The sequence below is a fragment of the Larus michahellis genome, chromosome 5, assembly GCF_964199755.1.
Source record: "Larus michahellis chromosome 5, bLarMic1.1, whole genome shotgun sequence".
In the NCBI taxonomy this organism is placed as follows: domain Eukaryota; kingdom Metazoa; phylum Chordata; class Aves; order Charadriiformes; family Laridae; genus Larus; species Larus michahellis.
Genome location: NC_133900.1, coordinates 38,535,935 through 38,556,904, shown reverse-complemented (window position 1 = coordinate 38,556,904; position 20,970 = coordinate 38,535,935). Strand labels below are relative to the sequence as shown.

The following is a 20,970-nucleotide window of genomic DNA, read 5'->3' as shown; positions in this document are numbered from 1 at the left end:
AGAAAAAACACAATCTTGTATCAAAATAGACCTTGATGTCTATATTGTTTCAAACATACAAAATGTAATTCTTTGCATTGTTCAACCTTTTATTTTGACAGTAAATAATATAGCTAATATGAAGAGTGTTACTATGTTGTCAGGCTTCATACAAGAGGAATTTTTTTTAATGCTGAATAAATGGTAGCTGGACAGAATTTTTCACTACAGAATAAATAAATACTTTTTTAGGTGCATTAGGTGGAAGAAATATTTTTAACACCTTTCTGAAGTTTTGGGGATTGCACATTTTCCCTTTTAATATGTATAAAGGAAGAAAATTCTAAGTCCAAAACTAATTTTTGGCAGTGCTTTTTGGACATTATTCAGAAACAAATAATCATGTTTTAAATATTTTGGTACTACCTTGTGTGTATTTTGTGCATGTATGTATACAAGTAGAGAATTTCTCATTGCAAGTCTTTCATTTTACATGGAAGAGCGATACAGTGATAAGAAAAGCTGAATTACCATATGGAATGGTAATTTTCAGTTTCCTATCTTCCTTTTTCATAAAAGCAGCCTCCTTACTAATAAAAACACCTGCTTTCCCTTCCCCCGGTTTATCCTCAGTTGGGAATTTGACTTGCATTTTAATCCAGTGTTAAATATTGCATGGCTTCTCTACCTGTTGTTGTAGTTCTTAATTCTTGTCTCAGCTTTATTTAAAGGTGCAACAACAGCATAAATAAGTGGTCAGCAAATAAATTCCTGCAGAGCAGCTGTAGCAATTGTTTTTAACAGCTGGTGCAACTCTGACTAGGCCAAAGAGTTGAACTTGCTTATCCAACAAGTCATATTATAGCCATTGAGGACTGGGCAGACATTTCTGGAATATTTGTAAAACGCAAGATGATGCAGCTGGATTTCTGTTACATATCTGGAATGTTTTCTGAAATGCTTAATGAAGAAATGAAGACACATGCTTTAAAGATAGTTTAAAAAAAAAAAGTGACAATGACAACAAGACCACATAGTATAGTAAAGAAAGGTAGGAGGCTTGTGGAGTAAAGCCTACTTATATAGGCCTCTGGTTTCAAATGATTATGTATACTTGCAGGGATGTCTAAGTATGGATGGAATTATTTTTTTTAAATGTGCATGGTTAAGTATGTTTTAATGATACAATAGCGTCATTAGTATTAATATTATATAGTCTTCCCAATACGCAGTTTACTAGACAGTCTTTATGTTTCTTTCATAAACACTTAATGTTACCTTACAAAAAGTTAGCTTGTGCAAATGGTCGCTTGTAATTTCTCAAATGTTCTTTTGCTCTAGTACTGTTGTGACTGAGGGCAGATCCCACGCCTATAGCTGCACCGTACCTGCATGTTCCCTTCACTTTCTTTTGAGATGAAATTCTGTATTTGCTGAGATACCTAGGAAGCTTTTATCATTGTCGTCTCCTTGGGACCAGTATTGCATGCTAAGGCATCTACGGACAAAGAAAGGTGATCTAATAGCTCATTGTTGCTCAAAGATGGAGGTCTTGACTACCCTCCAGTTCCAAACACTTTTGCTATTTGTCTCATCGTGCATCTGGCTGCTTTGTGCGCTGTTTACATTTGCTAATCTACTGGAAAAATAACTCAGCAACAACAAAAATTGAGGATTTTCATGTATTCTGCTTACTGGAGTCATTTCAGAGCTCACAAACCTGACAAGTTCTACGGCCACTTTAGGGAAGAGTTTGGAATAAAATGACTAGAGCAAGGAGGGGAGGTGCTACTCTTCTCCTTTTGCTACTAGAATCTCCATCTGACCTGTTTGTCTCATTTCAGGTCCAAAGAAGATCAGCTGTGGGATCAAACAGATCCATTGGTATCTCCTTCTTGCCCTTTCATGGCAAAAATTTTAAAGTAGCTTTTATGTATTAGACAACACCAACCTTTCTCATCCCAGTAGTTATTAATGGCCGTGCCTCAGTACAGTTCCAGAGCCAGAATTATAACAAGGAAGTGTCATCTGAGTGAGTCCAAGTTAAAATCTATATTCTTCTCCACTACGTTGCCAAAGAAAACAAAGCTTGTGCAGTTGAGACATCTGCCTGTCATTGTCTTTCTTCCTTTCCAGAGTTTATGCATCTCTTGACTAATTTTCACCCAATTTGGCAGAGAGAGAGAGATTAAGATTACACAAGCTTTCAAGGGAACTAGAGAGTAGGTGGGAAAGGGATTTATTAGTGCATCTGCTGAGGAAGAAGTCTGCGGGGTGACCATCACTTGGTTAGACTTCGTTGAATCCTTGTGGAATTGGTTTTTCCTCTGACCATGTAAAAAGGTTCAGTTGACGTTTTTTCCTTACTTTACACCGTAGAAGCCATTTATTAGTCAAAACTCATAGTTAAGGCATAAGCCTCAAATAAAGCTTTGCTATGGCTGGGCTGTTCAGAGTGACTCTTCCATGTAGATTGCCTGACGTTTTGGGACTGTAAGGCCTTGGAGACGCCGTAGTGTAATTCAGGCACAATTCAAACTGGCATGACAATCTCATCTGGAGTCAGGCTTTGTTGGTTCTGTTGCTTGTGATATAACAGTACCACACTTGTTTTTTTCCCCTGAGTTACAGAGAAAGCAATCGGTTTGCATGTTTTACTACTAGTTTTGCCCCTTTTGTATGCTGTTCAAGTGTACATTTATTAGGAAATTCCGATCTTGTGAGATCAAAATGATCCTCTCCATTGATTCTTCTCATACCCTCTTCAGGGGTCTGGGTCACTGTGTTTTCTTACACGTGCAGATTTTTCTGTTGGGTAAACCTGGATACAATAGAGACTATTTAGAGCAATAGTTTTTTCTGTGCGGCACTACTAATACAGTTGCAGTTAGTTTTGTACAGCAGTGCCTTTTTTCTATACAGCTTATTCATTTGCCTGTCCAAAGCAGCTAATATGCAATGTATTATTTAGGAGCTATTGGTATACTGATATTAGCAAGCCCTTGCATAAATAAACTTGGGACCACAGTTGCTCTATAAGAGTAGTTACTAGTGTAGTGTAGACTGTCTCGCTTGCTAACAAAATGGTTCTCCCTCTTTCTACACATGGGCAGGGACCAGCATGAATATCAAGGGAGCAATAAGGCTTCTGTATAATATAAATTATAGTGCATTCTTTATGCCACAGCTATGCAGAGCTTACTAAAAATGTTATTTAGGAAGTATATTATCAAATATATTCAAAGGATTATTATGCTGCTGCTATTATTTTGAGAAGGTGAGTTTTAAAATGTTGCAGTGCTCTGTTTTATCCATTTGAGGGCAGCTGTTGACCGCCGATGTTAAGAACTGTGGAAAAACTGTCTGGGGTTCTGCTTTCTGCATTTAATCTTTCTATGCTTGCAAATACTTTATTTAGGTCTCTCTAGGTCTTCTACTGTTCTGTCACCATACTAAAATGTCATGAGTTTGTTTATTTTCTCCCAGTAATGTTAATATGCAAAACAATTGTCAGCTCTAGGAGCAGATTCTGTAAAGTTTGAGTAAGCTGGTTTTCGTTTTTGGGATAAATTCTTAGATCCATGTCTTAAAACCATGGCCTTCCTGAGTTAAATATGCTGAATGAGCTAATTAATTTTGTAAAATTTGCTTTCTAGTAAACAGCTCCTAAAAAACTCTGCTACAGGATCACTTTGAATTACTCTGAAGGTATAAAAATTATTGCTATTACTACATGCTTTCATTTTACAAAGACATCTCTTCACTGGACTGGCCAAAAAGAAAGAGGAATCTTCTGGATTCTTAAGTTTAAGTTAATAGTCCATGACAATCTGAAATTAGTATTTTCAAATTCAATTTTTCAGGCACTTGTATGCATCTAAATAAAGTGATCTGACTTCAATTGTGATCTTCTGATTAAAAAGACAGACGGGGACCTAAAAAGAGCATCACTGGAAATCAGCCTCACTTCATTTAGATACAGGATGTTAGGGAAATGTATTACAGAGCTTTAAAGTTCAAATTCTCATAGTTTCACATTTGTCAAGTTTATACGTGTTCTCACCCTGTATAATATAAAACCCCCCACACTTTTAAAGATAAAAGCAACAGAGTTGCTCTTTAAACTTTACATTTGGAGCTTAAATTAGAATTATATGCGTAATAAATACAAAAATAAGTGATATCTAGCATATGCGATATATTCCTGACACTTCTAAGATAGCCAACCCTCTCCATTTTTGTCTTGCTGTTACACCCTCTTACTGCTCAATTTAGACTGTGTTGTATTTTCAGGCTAAGGACTTTCACTTATTAAATGTTTATAGCTGTCCAGCATAGCTTGCAGCCTTTAAACGTTACTGTTAGACAATAATACCTACAGTCAGTAATGTGTAGCAAATCTGAGACTAAAAAGAAGTGATGATACATGGAAATAAAATTGGGCCAACAAGTTCTCATCTGCTAGTGCAAGTGTTTTTTCTGGGAGACGATGATAGAAAAGGGAGGGGAAAGTAGGCAGAGATAAAAACTGAAGCTTTTCCTTATTACTTTGTTAAAGTGTGAAATCTAGCTTTGTTAGATTGGTTATATTGCTTTGGCTTTGTCCACTTAGAAAGGGGATGGCACTGAATGTGAACGTGATACTTCTTTTCAGATACAAGTGTGTCCCTGTGAAATTATTCTAGAATAGTTTGGAAGATCCTGAGGAAAAACTAATGCACTCGTGCAACTTTTATCTCAGACAACAAAGGAAGAAGGGCTGGCAATTAGAGTTTTGCCTTTTCAGAGGTGTGAGGAGAACCTGTGACTGAGGACTTGTGCTGTGAGCGGTGCTTGGAGAATGCCATATTTCAGTCTTGTCTGCTCCCCAATTGTATGTAAATGTGTAAAAGAGCGAAGTTATGTTCCTGTTTTGAACTTTTGTTAGGAGCTAATATTAAAAAAAAGAAAAGAAAAAAAGGAGAGACTAAGTGTGTAAAGTAGTAAGATACGAGGTTCTAATATCAACTAATAACAGCTGATACTAAAATCGTGACCTGCCACACTGTCAAATTTTCCTTTCAGCAATTGCACAATGAAATAATCTTTAAAAACTGAGTTTTTAAGCAGTTTCTCTTAGTGCACACACATAGAGACATTTCTGTATGAAATTAAATTAGAGTATTTATTAAACTAGTATCTGAGGTTTGCTTTGTATGAAATACTGTATCTGATCTTGTCGTGTTGCATGCTTACTATTCAAATCTCAAATTATATTAATATAAATACATTTTATTAAACTTCCAACTTTGTTGGAATGATTGAGACGGTGACCGGTATATCAAAAATGGAAAACTTTGACCTGTTCCTTATTTTTGAACGATAAATCAGTAGGGGTACGTGAGTTGATCTCTTTGGGGTTTTGGCTCTGTTCTTCACTTCAGTTATTCAGAGCAGAAACAAAAGGCTACTCCTTCTCCCTCTTTGAAGTACTTCAGGGAAGTTTTCTTATTTGAGTGAAACTGACAGCCCAAGACACTTTTCCAAAGTCTTCCAGCCAAGTGAAAGCCTACTTATGAAGTAATTCATAATGAAGCTATAAACTGCGATCTGATGGTGTGTCGCTGTTGAGTACAGGCTAATGGTAAACTATATCGTAAGCTACAGGATGAAGCACAAAGAAGGAAATGTAAAGAAGAAAATGTATTCCTAAATGTGCTTTGGAATGGCGTTTGAATGGAATGATAGAAAAGAAAAAAATAATAAATATTAGTGCATGAAAATACTGTGCTACCCAGCATTCTGTAACAGCATTTCCATGTGCAACATCTGTAAAGAAATAAGATTTTTTTTGTTTGTCTGAGAAAGATACTTTGTTATAAGTGGAGGATACTCTAAGTGTAATGTATATATACTCAATGAAACATTAGGGATTTTTCTATATGCGTTTTGTTTTTGTAAAAACCATTCAACAAACAAATGTTTGGTCAGGGGAGGCCCTCTATATGCCAGTGAGGCATGCTCACAGCTTGGCTTTTTGAAGGGGAAACAAAGGGCTAAGTGGAGATGCTAATACCAGGCGTATTTTAATGCTGTCTTTTGTCAAGTTACAGTGTTGTGCTTCGAGCATTAAAGCATTACTACACTCTCTTTTGCCCTTATATAATTATACAGTTAATTATCTTTGCTGGTTTGTGCATAAAGGGACTTGTAAGATTTCTTAATGGTCATTTATTCACTGTGTTTTGGACTGTACCGACTCAGTTCATACAAGGGTTTTGATGGTTTTCTATGTCTTTTATCAGCAATTTCATAAGACATTTTCCGAGGCTTTTCTCTTTCTACTTAGTTTTGCTCAAAAACGTTTTCAGAGTTTTAATATATTTTTTAAGAAACATGTCCAAGTATAGGGATCGGAAAGGGATTGTGGGAACCTAGAGGCATTGTAGAAAAGCTAATTTAATCAAGAAATTATTTAAAATGGAAGTAGACTAATTGCAGATAATCTGAGTAATAGACTTTGCTGTTCCAGCTTTGTTCAGTGGACTAAGAACTTTTTTCCTGAAAAATGGCCCTCAGTCAGGTTTGTTGCTTAAGGGCGGGCAGACCTTCCCCCCATCCTTTGGGCGACACTGTTCTTGGAGGAAGGGACCTTCTCCTTTCCATCAGTGTGATGGATAGGCCTGAGCAAACTGGTACTCAAACCAGTGATGACCAGAAAAGATTATATTCCAGTACCATTGCATCTCTAGAGTCAAAGCCCCGCAGATGCTGCTCCCCCCACAGCAGCAGGGAAGGCGGGGGGCTGTGCAGGCTGAAGTACCTGTGCATAGGCAAGGATGGCCAGGAAGAAGGAGCTGAAAATCACAATGTAGGTGAAAATAAAATTATAGCCTCTACTTTCATTAAAAGAGCAAGTTGCGAGCCAATACCTTCATTTTAGGGGATTCATTTTTTTTTTTCCCCAGTATCTTTTTTTTTTTTCACTTTTGTTTCCTTTTTTAACTTCTGGACTTAGCAATACATTATGTTTGTGGAGACGGTGGTTGAGAATCAGCAAAGTCCAGGTCAGTTTTTTAGTTACTAGCTGTCAAATTTTATTGAAGGTCCAGAAGGAGTCTTCCCAGTGAGTGGTGGAGTTTATCCTGTAGTAACACTGTTACTGTCTGAAGGTTGCAGTCTCCTTGGTTTCTCCTTCTGAAAGCACAATGCTGACTTATTTAAAAAAAAAAAAAAAAAAATTCTTTCCTTTAAAGCATAAGTGTAAGTGGCTGTGGCTATTAAAACTCCTGGCAGTTGTGAATTTCTTCTTCTTTTTCAGTCTGGGGATCCCTTTTTGGAGAAGGGCTCTCCTGACATTGCAGGGGAGGTCCACCAGCTGTTTGACTGGCAGGAGCAGTCTGCCTGCCCCTTGGTAGTTTAATTCCTGTCTATACTAGGATAGCTTGCACTTCACTGAGCAGCAGACAGGTCAGGACACTTGGCAGGAGAAGGTTGAGAGACAAAGGCAGCAGGCTGTGGGGAGCTGAATCACCATCCTGAAACTTTTTAAAAAAAAAAAAAAAAAAAAAAAGAAATCATGCAACTTTAGAAGCAAAGTTTTTCACAATGTTCTTGCATTATTAGTAGACTTGACAAAGTAAGAACGATAAAATGTCCAAACCTGGGAAAACGGCCATCAACCATGGCTTGGTTCCTGTTGATCTTAAAAGTGCCAAAGAACCTCTACCACACCAAACCGTGATGAAGATATTTAGCATCAGCATCATTGCACAGGGGCTGCCCTTCTGCCGTAGGCGGGTAAGTGTCTTGAAAACCTGAATTTTGATCACTTGGCTTGCAGCTCTGTGCTTTGTCATGGTGTATTCATTCCATGAGGACATACTTATATCTGTATTATCTGTTCACTCAGGGTGCCACAGAGGAGCCCTCGGGCCATTTATTTCAATAACTCTTGTGCTTTAATTTAATTAAAATCCGTGCATATTGACTTGGCTATTACTCATTTAAAGGGACATGCCAGAGATTCTTTTATAGTTGTAAACCATGTAAATGAAAACAAATGCTATACAAAATAGGTGCATTCATAAATGTGTATTTTGCTGTTACTCACTCTTTTAGGTGACGTAGATAGTTTGTAGTAATAAAATCCATTGAATGCAGTTCTGAATCATATTGGCACATGCAACTTGCTGGATACTAAAGTAGAGAATTTAGAGATGTTAAACTAATTAATATTTTAACATTTTTAGTAAGGATTCTTAAAATATGATTCTAATACTTTTGTAACTCAGTAATGGAGATAACATTTTTGCTGTTACAGAAAATAAAAATAGCATGTTACTATGTGGAGGTTGCGATATAGTTTATATATAGACAATCCTAGCCTGACAAACTATCACGGGTCTTATGCTACAGCTTCAGGAACTATATGAATAAAGAGGCTCGTAAAGCACATTTATGAGTAGGGGGGGAAAAAAGTCTTTTAAGTTTTGTTCTCTCTGTAATATACAATTTTCAATAAAAAGCGAATATTTTCAAATCAACTTACATCATGATTTCATTACTCAGTTTGCATACTGCTGAGCTCCTATTTAAAGTAAAATTAATTTTTCTTTATTATGCTTTGGTACATTTTTTTCAGTAAAATTATAAATAAATTTGCTCTTCATAATGAATTTTCCCAACATTACTTTAAGTTTTCTATTGGTACTGAATAAATACTATTTCCATTTATTGATACAAGTTTTAAAATCTAGCTCAGCTTTTGTAAATGTGCTGGCTTTCCTTGAATGTCAACATAGTCCTTTTTAGTAAAGTTAGTGAAATAGCACATGAAATTTAAATTTGACAAGATCACCCTTGAAAGCTTGATTACTATGTTGCTTTGAATGTCTGAGTGTTTCTTGTATGTACAAGGTATACGGCATGTGTTGAAAGCTAACAACATGCTATCAACCTGCAGCAATGCAAAAACTAGCGTGTATATATATATGTGACTGTTTAATATTGGATCGTGCATTTCAAAAAAGTATTTTTTTTTTTAAATTAGATATTACACCTAAGTGTTTGAACATTGAATAGGAACGTTTCATAAGATGGAAAGGGATAAAGTAACCCTCTATTTTTAAATAGATATGCTTTCAAATTTTTTCTGTGGTTTGAGAACTGTTTGCTTGAAAATAAGCGTTTGGAATATGTCTGGATAGTTTTAGTTCCGTTGTCTTGGATTAATAATAATATAGAGCATAGAAGACAAGTTTAGTAGATATATTTCACAAGTATTTTTGTGGCTATATTAATACGTTATACTCTTGGAACTTTAATGCTGATGATTTATGTGTGTATTTTGTGTAATGAGAAGTGTGGTCACACATTAACTTATCATGAATATGAAAAAAAAATAATTTCTAAAGCAGTTCTCTGAAGGTTCTGCATGGTTCCAAAACGACCGCAGTCTGTCTCGGTTGTCCTGTCCTACACCATGTTCAAGCAGTCAGTTTAATGACTCAGAGGTTTAGGTCTAGGAGGGTTTAAAAAGCTATTCAGCATCGACTTTTCTTTTATCGTTAGGGCTAAGGTGGAAATCAAGAAATGCTGTAAATGTATGTTTTACCAGCTAAGATATCATCAATCTATTTAAGTTTATCTTGTCTTCTGAAGCTAATAATTCTGAGTATGATGGCAGCTGATAGTGGAAAAGATGAGAGCTCCGCCTTTAGTGTCATGCCTTGCAGCACTCAAAGCCTGCGTGTAACTCATAACGATTACCATACCATATTGGGTTCCTTCCATGCTAACACGCATAGGTTGCATACAACATCTGCATTTTCATTTCTGCATATTAAAAAAAAAAAAAAACAACAAACCAACAACCACCTAATTTTGCATATCACCAGCTGAGAGAATCAATACTTCTGTTATGTAGATTTATCGTTTTAGTAAACATAGTAAGAACCAAAAAAGTATTTTTATGTCAAATATGAGTACTGACACAAAGTTTTCAACAATACGCAACTCGCAGATTTTTTTTTAAATTCTGCTTTTCATTTAACAAGTAATGCTTTGAATTATTTAGCATTTTATGTTCAGACCTAAACTTGATGTGCTTTATAACATGAGCTACAGTTTGCTTCTAGCTTACTGAGTTGGTAATATGTCAATACCAACTTTTCTCAGGCAAGTGTATGATTGGGGCATTCAAACACTGACCTGACTTAAAGATTATCGACCTTCTCCTTGTTTGAACTCATTTCTTCCTCTCCTTAATTGTACATTAAACCAAGCAAAACATCTTTAAAATGTGTACTATGATCCTTGGGAGTAAAAATACTTCCGTTATGAGAGCTGACAATTCATAGCTTCTGCATCCTCTGCATTAGTTATATTGGGCTTCTATCAAGAAGTGCACTATAAATGGTCACAGGACTTAACAGTTTGCCCTTACGCATTTTGTCAGTTTGCTCATGTAGTTAAAACACTTGTCTGCAATATTACTAATCTGAATCCAGTTAAAAATGGTATTACTTAGCATTTTTTATGTAGTGCTTGAGAATAACTTTAGTGCATAGCTCTAAAAGTACTGTACTTACACAATAAACGTATGTATTTCCTCAAAGCTGTCACTGAAACATTGATGAAGTATTGTCAAACGTAGACGTAGCCATGGTCCTCTTTAGCCATTAACACATCCTTTTGTAGGCACTGAAGTAGATTTTGCAGTATAATGTGAAGAAGCAATGAATACCTCTCAACTAGTACACACTTCAGGTATCAGATATCATTTAGCTCTTCCGTGCGATGTAACTGCAGCTGATCATTGACCATACTTACGAGATAGTCACGTACGTCACATATGTTCCAAAATCAAGTGCTGTATTTTGCTTGCCGTGGTAAATACTTTCTGTTGACAAAAAATTGGTCTCTTAATTAACTATGTGATTTTTCCCTTAGACTGTTCTTAAAACACTAACAGTAGAAGTGTTTTTCCTTCTGAACCATTACAGTTCTTGACTATCTCAAAAGCTCTACTTTAAAAATAGATTTCTTCCCTCTTTAGTCTTCCATGTTTTTTCTGAAAATTTCAGTACTTGTTGCCTTGCAGGTTGCTGTATAACAATTTCATCACATGGAATATATGTTTTTAAGAAGTGCTAATAAGCTGGAGAATTTGTGAAAGTGACTTGTTCACTGGCACCATTCCTTCATTTCAAGTGGCTTAAAGTAGCACTGAATTGTTATAAAGCAGGGGTTTCAGTGTGCAACCTGTGCTATTCCAAGCTAGAAAAGTCAAGGTTACAAGGGTATCTATTTGCAGTGCCCATACTCTCAGAAACACCAAAGATTCTGTTATACCATACAGTTTTATGAGAATAGTTTCACTGTATGTGTGTGTTTCACCCTTAAAATGTATCTGACCAGATTTTGGCAGTTCATCAATTTAGTTCATCAATGAAATGCTTCCTGTGTTTTTTGTATACAAGAGCATCCACTGGTCGTAAGAGTCGTAATGAGTAATCATTACATATGGTATCGGTCCATTTGCTACTACAGTAGAGCACTTGGAACAAGACTCTAGTTCCTTTTCCTTCCTCTGGTTGGCTGGTATGCTAATAATTTATTTGAAATACTAATGGGTCTTATGCTTGAACAACTTTGCTTATTTGGACTTGTTTCTTTATCACTTAATTTCTGTGTTAAAACAACCAAAACACCCTTTTCATTGTCAGTCAAGTCTATGTAAATGTTTGTGCCAGCAGTTTAACCAAGTAGTCCATCCATTCAATTTTTCAGGGAAATGTAGTCCCGAATTTTTCTGCAACGAATCGTATTTCTTGCTTGAGTATAGCACGTTATTTCATGAATGACAGTAACAAGTTACTTAATGGACAAAAATATATTTAGCTTTCTCTGAAATGCTGTATCTTCCTATCTTATGCTTCTCTGTATTTCAGCTGACTTTGGATCAGGTCCTGAGTAATATGAAAAAGAGCTAAACTATTTTCCCCTTAAGCATAAAGTGAGAAAAAAAATAAATCTCTTTTTCCCTCGGAATTTCTTACTGTTTGGTAAGAAGAGACTGTCAGAAGAGCATAAAGAAAAAAGTGTGAAAGTGTGCATGTGTGTGCATGCATATATACATGTATATGTGTATAATTTTTTAATTTAAAACTTAAAGGAGTCTTAAGAGTCTGTCACTGGACAAATCGAAGCACTCCCACATGCCTGCATCTTCTACAAGAGACCTTTTGATTCTGGGCTTTGTGGCAGGGAGTTTGCATTATGGCCACTGGTGGTAAGAAGCCTCTTTGAGAGGCTGTCAGAAATAACTTTCTTTCAAGGCTGGTTTAGTCTTAACTTCAAATTCCCTTGTTTGTGTTAGAATTTGTCACCTGAATGGAAGTACAGATCATGGACTGATCAGTTGATATCTACAGGAAAGGAAGTTTGTTCTTACCCCCTACGTTTGTTTCTCATAATGGAGTGTGTCTGTTGCTCTGGATATCCAAATATTCACAGTGAAGCCAGCCTTATAGATGTTTTAGTTTTCATTGTTAAATTTATAATCTATAGTGTTTATTATTTTTGGAGTTTCAGTTTTGGAAGGTCTTTGGAATGAAATGGAAGTACTTCAGATGGTTTTGAGTGGAAAGAAAGGAATACTGAAAAGTTACAGAAATGAGCAAGACTGTCTTGTGTAACACTCTACCTAGAGGCTAACTCCTTTTAGAAGATAAATAATCTTGAATAATGAACTGTTTCCTCTCCTTTTTTAAGTATATGCAGTATCTCCACTCTGAATCTGCTTCTCCCATGCCTTTCATCTCCTCTCAGAAGGGGAATAAAAGTTCTTCCTGTGTGAGGTGACAGCCTTGAAGAAAAGCGATATGTTACTTATTTTCGCAATGTGGAGCAGAGGCGGTCTAAAAAATATCTTCTTCACCCTTCTTTTTTTCCTTCTTTCTGCAATTATTTCTTTCATTTTGCTTGCAAACCAGTTCACCCCGTACTGTACTTGAGAGGGAATGAAATAGGAAGTGGAAAAAGAAGTGGGCAGATCCTCAATTATGTGGTTGACTCAAGGTGGCGTGGCTCAACCTGACTCAGCTGAAGAGCCCCGTGGTCTCAAAAGCATCGATACAGTCCGATATAGCCAGTATGTATGGCTCTGTAGAACTAGATACAGGCAGAAGTATGCTTCCGTCTACTCCTCCCCTTCTGTGGGGTGTTACAGACGCTCTGGGCTTAAGATAGCCATTTGTAGGAGGGAGCACTTAGTTTGCTGTTCAGACAGCTGTTCCCTGCATCCCCTGGGAAAAAGAAAATTGCTGGCTGAACTATGCATACCTAGCCCAACCTGCTGTACTGGCTCAAAAATACTTGGACAACCTCTGGCAACTTGGGGTTTTGGGAAGGTGATGGGGTGGGTTGGTGTTTTTTTTTTTTCTCCAGACTTCCACCATGTCATAGCATTCGCAGAGACTGCTTTTTCAGAATATTCAGTGATCCCCTGTCACCATACTGAGTCTTTGAGAAACACTTTTATATTTAAATTGTTCTACCTATTCCTGGCCAAGATAAAAGCAGCAATCGGAAACTCATTTATATTTAACGCTAGCTAAAATGTTTTTCTTTGTGGTTTTGATGCATTTAAAACTTCCATTTCCGTGCAAGGAGCAGTGCTGTCTGTTACAGACAGATGCGTGGGTGCAGATGCTGAAAGCATGTTAGGACAATTCCGCAGTCAGTCACTTCCCTTCAGGAGGTGTCAGAAGGAAAGCTGCCTGGGCAATTTGCCTCCTTTGTGCCCAGTTGTTTAGATGTCTTTAGAAACCTTTATTGTTATTCACGTTGAGCTATTCAAACATGCTGGATTTACTTTGTGAAAGCTCTTTGCCTGCCTGAAGTCTGTCTGTTTTACCGTGTCAAGCTGTGGAGGTTATAGCATCCAGCAGAAGAAAAGAGGGAATGGGAGTCAGCAGTGATGCCATAAACTGACCCAGCTGCCTCTTTGCTGATTGATCGTGCTGGAGGGGAACTCATGAAATGTGTAATTAAATACATCATTTATTGCTTTGAAACCTAGCTGCCTTAACTGTGAATCTCCTTTTTCTCTTTTTGCAGTCCCTTGTATCACTAAGTAAACACTTTTTGTCCTTCTACAACAAATGAAGCCATTTTAATTTCCTGAACAGAGCTTTTTCAGGTGTGCGGAAAGGATCCTTTGTGAGGAAAAGATGTTCTGCCGTGTCACAACTGTCTCTTAATACAGAAACACAAAGAGGACAGACTAATTTTAATTGGCAATCTTTGTTCTGACATGCCCCGGATTTTGAGTGGAAGTTGAACTGAACTAGAATGAGACACAGAGAAGTCATAAGCTTAAGAAGTCAAACAGTCATAATAAGGAGGGCTGTAGCATGAGCATCTTGCTCTCGGATCTCTGACACTTATCACAACTGATTGATTGTCGTTCCTTATGTGCTGAACCCTTACAGTCAGGGAATGATGGTTTTGCTATTTTAAATAGTTCCACTCCTCAGAGCGAAGATCCCATCTCATTCCTAGTTTTACTGCTTGGCTTGAGTTTTTTTTTTTTTTGCAACTCTGAGGCTCTGCTCTATCTCACTTGCCCTTCACCTAGTTTTGGCCTGCTAATTTTGCTTTCTCCCTACAGCTTCTCGTTGATATTCATCCTCTGTTAAAAGTAGACCTCTTTTTCCTCTCTCCCTTTGCCCTCTTTCCAGCTCCTGGTATGCTTATTTATCTTCATTTCATGATAAAAATTGTTTGAAAATATAGTTTTGCACAGGGAAAACAGCAGTATCTTTCTAAATTCTGTTCAGGTATTTTATAGTGTTACTCAGTTTTGAAAAGGCAACAAAACATCACTGGAGTTGACATGACTTTTCCTTTTATTTATTTCTAGTTAAGGAAGTCTGTACTTTTGATTTGTTGTGTTCCTTAAAATATTTTTTTGAGTAATCAATGTGGTTGCAAGGTTTCTTAGTAGGAGGATCAAGATGATTGCAGATCAGTTGTGTAGTCATGTGCAGTTTGATCACATTTCAGAAAAACTTCCGTGGTTACTCACCTCTCAAAGGGCATGATTTTAATAGTAAAATATACAAGCCAACAAGTAGGGTAATGTTTTTTTCTTAAAAATTCAGATCATAATTGCAAACTGTACTGCATTTTTAATATGCTGCAAATATACATGTTTGTGAAAGAGAAGTGCTGGTTATGTATGTCATATGAAAATGTTGATCCTGTGCTAGAAGGTGATACAGTAAATCTGTTTTTAATAACTTTGCTCCTACCATAACATTTTGAAGTAGTAGGCAAAACATTGTAAGATTTGTGTGGGCAGCATTTTTCATTTGTTTTATCAATCATATTCTAATATATTGCAAGATCACCAAAGATCCACTGGTCCTAAACTGATTGAAAACAGAAAGAGAGAAGAAGAAAGGGTTAAAATGCATAAATTATACTAAAAGTCTAAATATATTCTTCTGTATATGTTTTTCTCTTATGAATTATCTGAGTTTAGCAATACTTCCTTAACCCAACTTATTTTATACTTAGTATCAAAGAAGTTCATAACACTTGGTAAATGGTACTAAACTTGGTGAGCTAGGGAGATGTTTTTGTTTTACAGGGAATGCTATAATAATGTGGCAAAGACAGCAAATGTTTTGTGTTGTAATTAGTAAAATAGGCTTCTTTCTCTTCTCTCTTTTTCAGATGGTTCATTATTTCAGATAGTTTATTAAGCTTGTATATGCTGCATTATTTTGCATATGCAAGGTAGTAGACAGAATTTTATTTCTAAATTGCAAAAAAGAGGCGACTTGTACATAGGAGACTTGGGTAGGTAAAAGACTTATTTTAGGAATCTGTAATATGTAAATACATGAGTCCAGATATTTTAGTATCTGTACCTTCCTGTGGAATTTCTAAAATTGCATTAGACTTCAGTTTCTATGTCAGCATATTTATTTCAGCTTATAGTGTAGCTATTGTGTAATGAAGGTAACTGGTCGCAGCATACTGCTCTTACATGGTACCATGTGCGGTCTGTCCTTATGATTTAGATGCCCCCATTTATATATGCAGACATGGATTTAAAAAGCATACTTGTATTTACAAATATAACTATTCATATTATACATACAGCATTGTCCTAAATGCTGTATGCAAAATTGTCCCTGCACAGAGAGCTTACTGCTTGTAGAGATAAAAGCCAAAAATGGGAATACAAACAGGATGTGGTTTTAGCTGCTAGAAAACAGAAAATTGTTCCTTGGCTTATAGGCCAGGAGTCTGTAGGTGACACTGTACAGCTCTCTTTCTAAGGATACTCTCCCAACAGAATTTTCTTTCCTGAAAATTGAAAAAGAACAGCAGAGGAGGTGCTAGAAAGATATTTTTGGTATCTTTTTAGTGCCATTTTTTTCCTACTTACCCGGACTTACTCCTATACTTAAACAGTTAAGATTTTGTTGCTCTAAGTCAATCTGCATGGTACAGTGTTCTGTAAGTACAAATGGCAGTCTCTTCCAAAGCATGTTGCTATTAATAAACCCTAACACAAGATTACTTCTCATGATAACAGCAGCAGCTGGCAAGAATGTTTGCAATTTTAACATATTTGGAGCACTACTACATTCCGTCTTGCATTTCTCCTGTGGTTTGTTGTCAGTGAAATTTCAGACTGAATTCTTACCACAAATTTCTTCGTGGTCTCGCAGTCTTCCTTTGCCTCCCTTTTCCAAATCCTGTCTAGCTATCAAAAGTCTTCTACTGTCTAGTGCCTGTTCTGTCCACATAGCTTTTCTAAAGCATCTCTCTTTTCTTTCCTGCCTTTTTACACCCACAGTGTTCCTGTCCTTTGCCTCTCCACTTACGCTGCGTGTGGTTCTGGGAAGCCCTTCCTGCCCACTCACCTCCTTTAATGAAACGAGGAATTATCTGTAGCTGGCTAGTCTAATATTTCCTAATTGAACCAGATAAGCCATCAGGTTGAAGAAATATAAAAATACAGCTGCTACAGCATCTATTAATTAATTTTTAAAATATATGCATTTATGTTTAAGTATAATAAATTATTAAAATATTACATGTCAATCAATTTCTACTTCTTACCCTCGCTTTATTATCTTCAGGCAGATAATAAACTCTCACAGTTGGTACCAATTCTCTTCTCTTGAATAGCACCCAGAATAGATGCTTGTGCACCTTTCTTTTTTGGGAGGAATGTGTTTATTTTAAACAATACTAATCTTCTATTTGTTTCAAGTATTAGACATGTGAGCCTGACGCTTATTTGCAGTTCTCATTCACACTGATGCAAGAAATAAGTAAGATTATCTGACAGACACTGCACATGGCAAAAAGCTAATCATACAAATTAAAGAAAGCGAGGCTGCATCATCCCTTTAGCCTATGGCAGGATCTATGGTGTCTGTGCTATTTCTGACCGAGATTCATCTAGTGGTATAAAATTGCTTCTGATGGAAATTGTTAGTTTTCTTGTCATGTCTGAAATATCATTATGTGTTGAGGTCACTTTGCACTATAAAAATTTGACACTAATTGCAATTAATGTGAGGGTTGAAATTAATTTCCAGCTTTATTAAGGACATATGTCCATAGCAGTATTTCTTCACTTTAGAAAGAAAATGGTTTAGAATAGTAAGAGCAGCTATTTTGGTTGGTGCCAATTTGTATGTAATATTCTGTGGATTAAAATTGCAAAAGTAGATTCATTTTAGGCTTGGTTTGTTGATGTTTTTTAAGTCACCTCTCCCCCCTCATGGGTAAACAAAGTTTGTTATAATTTTATTGGAATTATTACGTTTAATTGTCAAATTATTTTACTGTAAATTTCTTCTAGTTTCTTCCCTTTTTCTGTTTTCTTGTTGCATAAAAAGCTGGTCATCATGGGGGGAAAACTTCAGTGAGTTGTAGCAATTCCCTCCCAGAAGAAGAAGAGGAGGCAGCTGGAACTGCCTGATAGCAAGCTGTGTGAGCGATCGTGGGCTTCTGTGAGATCTGTTGGCATAACTAAAGTTAGCTTTTCAAATGGCCTGCCTATTGCGCTGCCTTGCTGAGTGAAATTTCTTTGGAGCATCTGATTAACGTGGATCGCTTTCTGGACCTGGCAGCACCTCAGTTTATTACATCTGTTCAACCTGTCTTCCATGGTTTGTCCTGTGCATTCCCATGAAGGGCTGTATCCAGATGCAGCTGTCTTGCAGGCACAGTCCTAAGCCCTGTGCCGGTCTTGAGATTTCTGGGAAGGCATCCAAACTTCTGAAAGGGTCAAGAGGAAATAGTTTCCTGTTCTGAAGTGCTGGCCCATTTTAACTTGAGCACACAAGTGAACAATTTAAATGTCCAGAAATTCTGCATATTTGTCTGTTTATGGCTGTGTCTAGCAGGTCCAGCCTTACTTTTCTCGATTTGGGTAGAGCTTGTATCAGAAGTGACCTATTCTTTCTGGTATGTGGAGAAAGTAAATGCTTGAAGACATCTAAGACATCCTCAGAGAATTAATTCATTCCTGAAAACATGTCAGTGAGGAGAGGTGGGTGTGGAAACCTTCGCCCCCCCCATCACATCACCCCCCACCCTGACTTCTCTCTTTTTCTTTTACTGATACAGAGGGAATCATAGAATCATAGGGTTGGAAGGGACCTCTGGAGATCATCTAGTCCAACCCCTTCCAGAGCAGGGTCACCTAGAGCAGGTTGCACAGGAACGCGCCCAGGCGGGTTTGGACTGTCTCCAGAGTCGGAGACTCCACCACCTCTCTGGGCAGCCTGTGCCAGAGCTCTGCCACCCTCTGGGTAAAGAAGTTCCTCCTCATGTTTAGGTGGAACTTCCTATGCTCAAGTTTGTGCCCGTTACCTCTTGTCCTGTCCCCGGGCACCACTGAAAAGAGCCTGGCCCCATCCTCCTGACACCCACCCTGTAAGTATAAGTGTTGATAAGGTCCCCCCTCAGCCGTCTTTACCTGCACTAAAAATCCTCGCTGGTCACTGAAGTGCAGGAATCTTAAAAACCATGATTTGCACCTCTCTCCACTAATTTGGAGTGTCTTTCTGGCATTGGGGAACCTAATTTATAGAAGCAGGTAGCGCTGGCAGCTCTTTGCAGTGGACACATAGACCATAAGAATTCATAATTGGTGAAAATTTTCAGCATATTCTTTGGGCTTCAGTAGACAATTTGTGTCCCCTGAGGTTATTCAGACATAGTTACCCAGTCATAATAGGTACTGCAAGCCTAGGAAAATGAATCTTTCAGGAGACATCTGTGTTTATTTGCTCTTAGCATTGTCAATCTTTTGCGTATGTATGTTGATGTAAAAATTGAGATACATTATTTAGTAGTTGGCCCTAAGGCCCCATATTTTCTTGGTGATTTTAAGATTTTGTACTTCAGATTTACACTACTTAAGCATGAAAAATGTTAGTGAGTAAAAACCCTTTAGATCAAACTGTCTTCTCTGTGAAGAGATAACTAAGCTTCATGATATAAGCACCAAAATGTGTAAATTTTTTTAACATAGTTTGAGTGTATGTATAATGTACAGTATTTGTATATTTACATATTTGGAAGAAGGTAACTAGAATTCTTTTTGCAAAGGTACTTGCATTGACACAAATGAAACCTCGGTGGGGTGAAATGTAAGACAGAATTATTGAAAAATAAAGAAATATACTTAGTAGTAGTTTTAAATGTAATTTAAACTATTTTCCACTGTTTCTCTAATTTTAATTTCAGATGGCCTGTATCTTAGAGTTCTGCTACCTTTTTGCTTAGCCTTCAGAACCATGAAGTCAGGACACCTGTTTGTGCATTTTCATGCAAGAAATTCCTTGCTGTGAGGCAGCATAGGACACACGCTTTGTAATGCAGCACAAATTCGAAGCTTTGATCTCTCTTTATTAGGAGTTTTAACCAGCAGTTTTACAGAGTTTTGAGAAATAGTTCATGTTTTGATGGTATGTGGACATACGGGGAATGAGTATTCTGTGGAGTCTTGAGACTAAACTGTTGAAAATCTAAAGTATTGTGTGGGCTTCTTTTAGCTTACTAAGAGACAAATTTGGTGGTGAAGAGGAAGGAGGTGATGGAGAAAGGGAATTAAATGTGAATGCTGTGACTTTGAAGAGACTGTATTCCTCATAGATGTTTCCAATTTAATTTCCTAAGACAAACACTGAAATTAAGGGGTAAAATAATTACTGCTGCAAAATAGCCAACAAAATGAAAGCAACTGAATAAATGGTCCTTTTTTCACAAATGTGGCCCCCTCTGTATTGTATGCACCTTAAGAGAGTATTGTCCAACTGTTTCATTCCAGTCTTTAAATTAGCTCAGCATTATCAATAAGCTTTTTTAATTTTCTCTCAAAGAACAAAAAATCAGTATGCGTTCCAGTAGAGAGGACATACAAATGTATTTTGTCTTTGAAGAATTAGAGTGCCAGATATTGGATGTGGCATTCCAAAGCACGTAATGACACTGATCACAAAGCTGTTGCCCTATTAAAAACCGAATATATGCAACCATCTTTGTATTTCTAAAAGAATGTCAGTTGCTACTTATAAATATGCTAAAACCCTTTCTGAACTTCTGAATTCCTTTGACAGTGCTTGTGAACTTCTTGGTCTATTTTTAAAATACAATATATAATTTTCATTCCGTAACATGCAATATTAAAGCTAGTAGGTAATTGCTTCCTTTTTTCTTCCATTTAGAATTGGGGAGTCATAGCATCTCGTTATCTAATACTACATAATAACAATCCTCAGAATACATACACAGATATAGATGCTGTTCTTTCAGGGAGAGTTTTAAGATTTCCTTCTAGCTTCTTGCAAGTAAGTAGCAGCAGAGCTGCTTTGTTAAGACTCTGCCCTTGATTATGTGCATCTCACAGACATATCAAAAACTGTATCAAACACAAAGATTTTATCTGGCCTGTTTTAGGTGTGC

At 36.9% G+C, this 20,970-nt stretch overlaps 1 protein-coding gene across 4 annotated transcripts in view; it reads left to right on the top strand.

Moving 5' to 3' along the window:
• Positions 1–20,970, top strand: part of FBXW7 (F-box and WD repeat domain containing 7) — a 182,702-nt gene that overhangs the window by 92,245 nt on the left and 69,487 nt on the right. The window contains exon 3 of one of the 4 annotated variants that reach the window (XM_074589659.1): positions 16,841–16,972. The exons of 2 other annotated variants lie outside the window; for them this stretch is intronic. In XM_074589659.1, the coding sequence (XP_074445760.1) occupies positions 16,841–16,951 (111 nt within the window). In that variant the 3' untranslated portion in view covers positions 16,952–16,972. Of the gene's footprint in view, positions 1–5,818; positions 7,759–16,840; positions 16,973–20,970 lie in introns of those variants that run through there. One more of the 4 variants, XM_074589658.1, reaches the window with a different exon arrangement.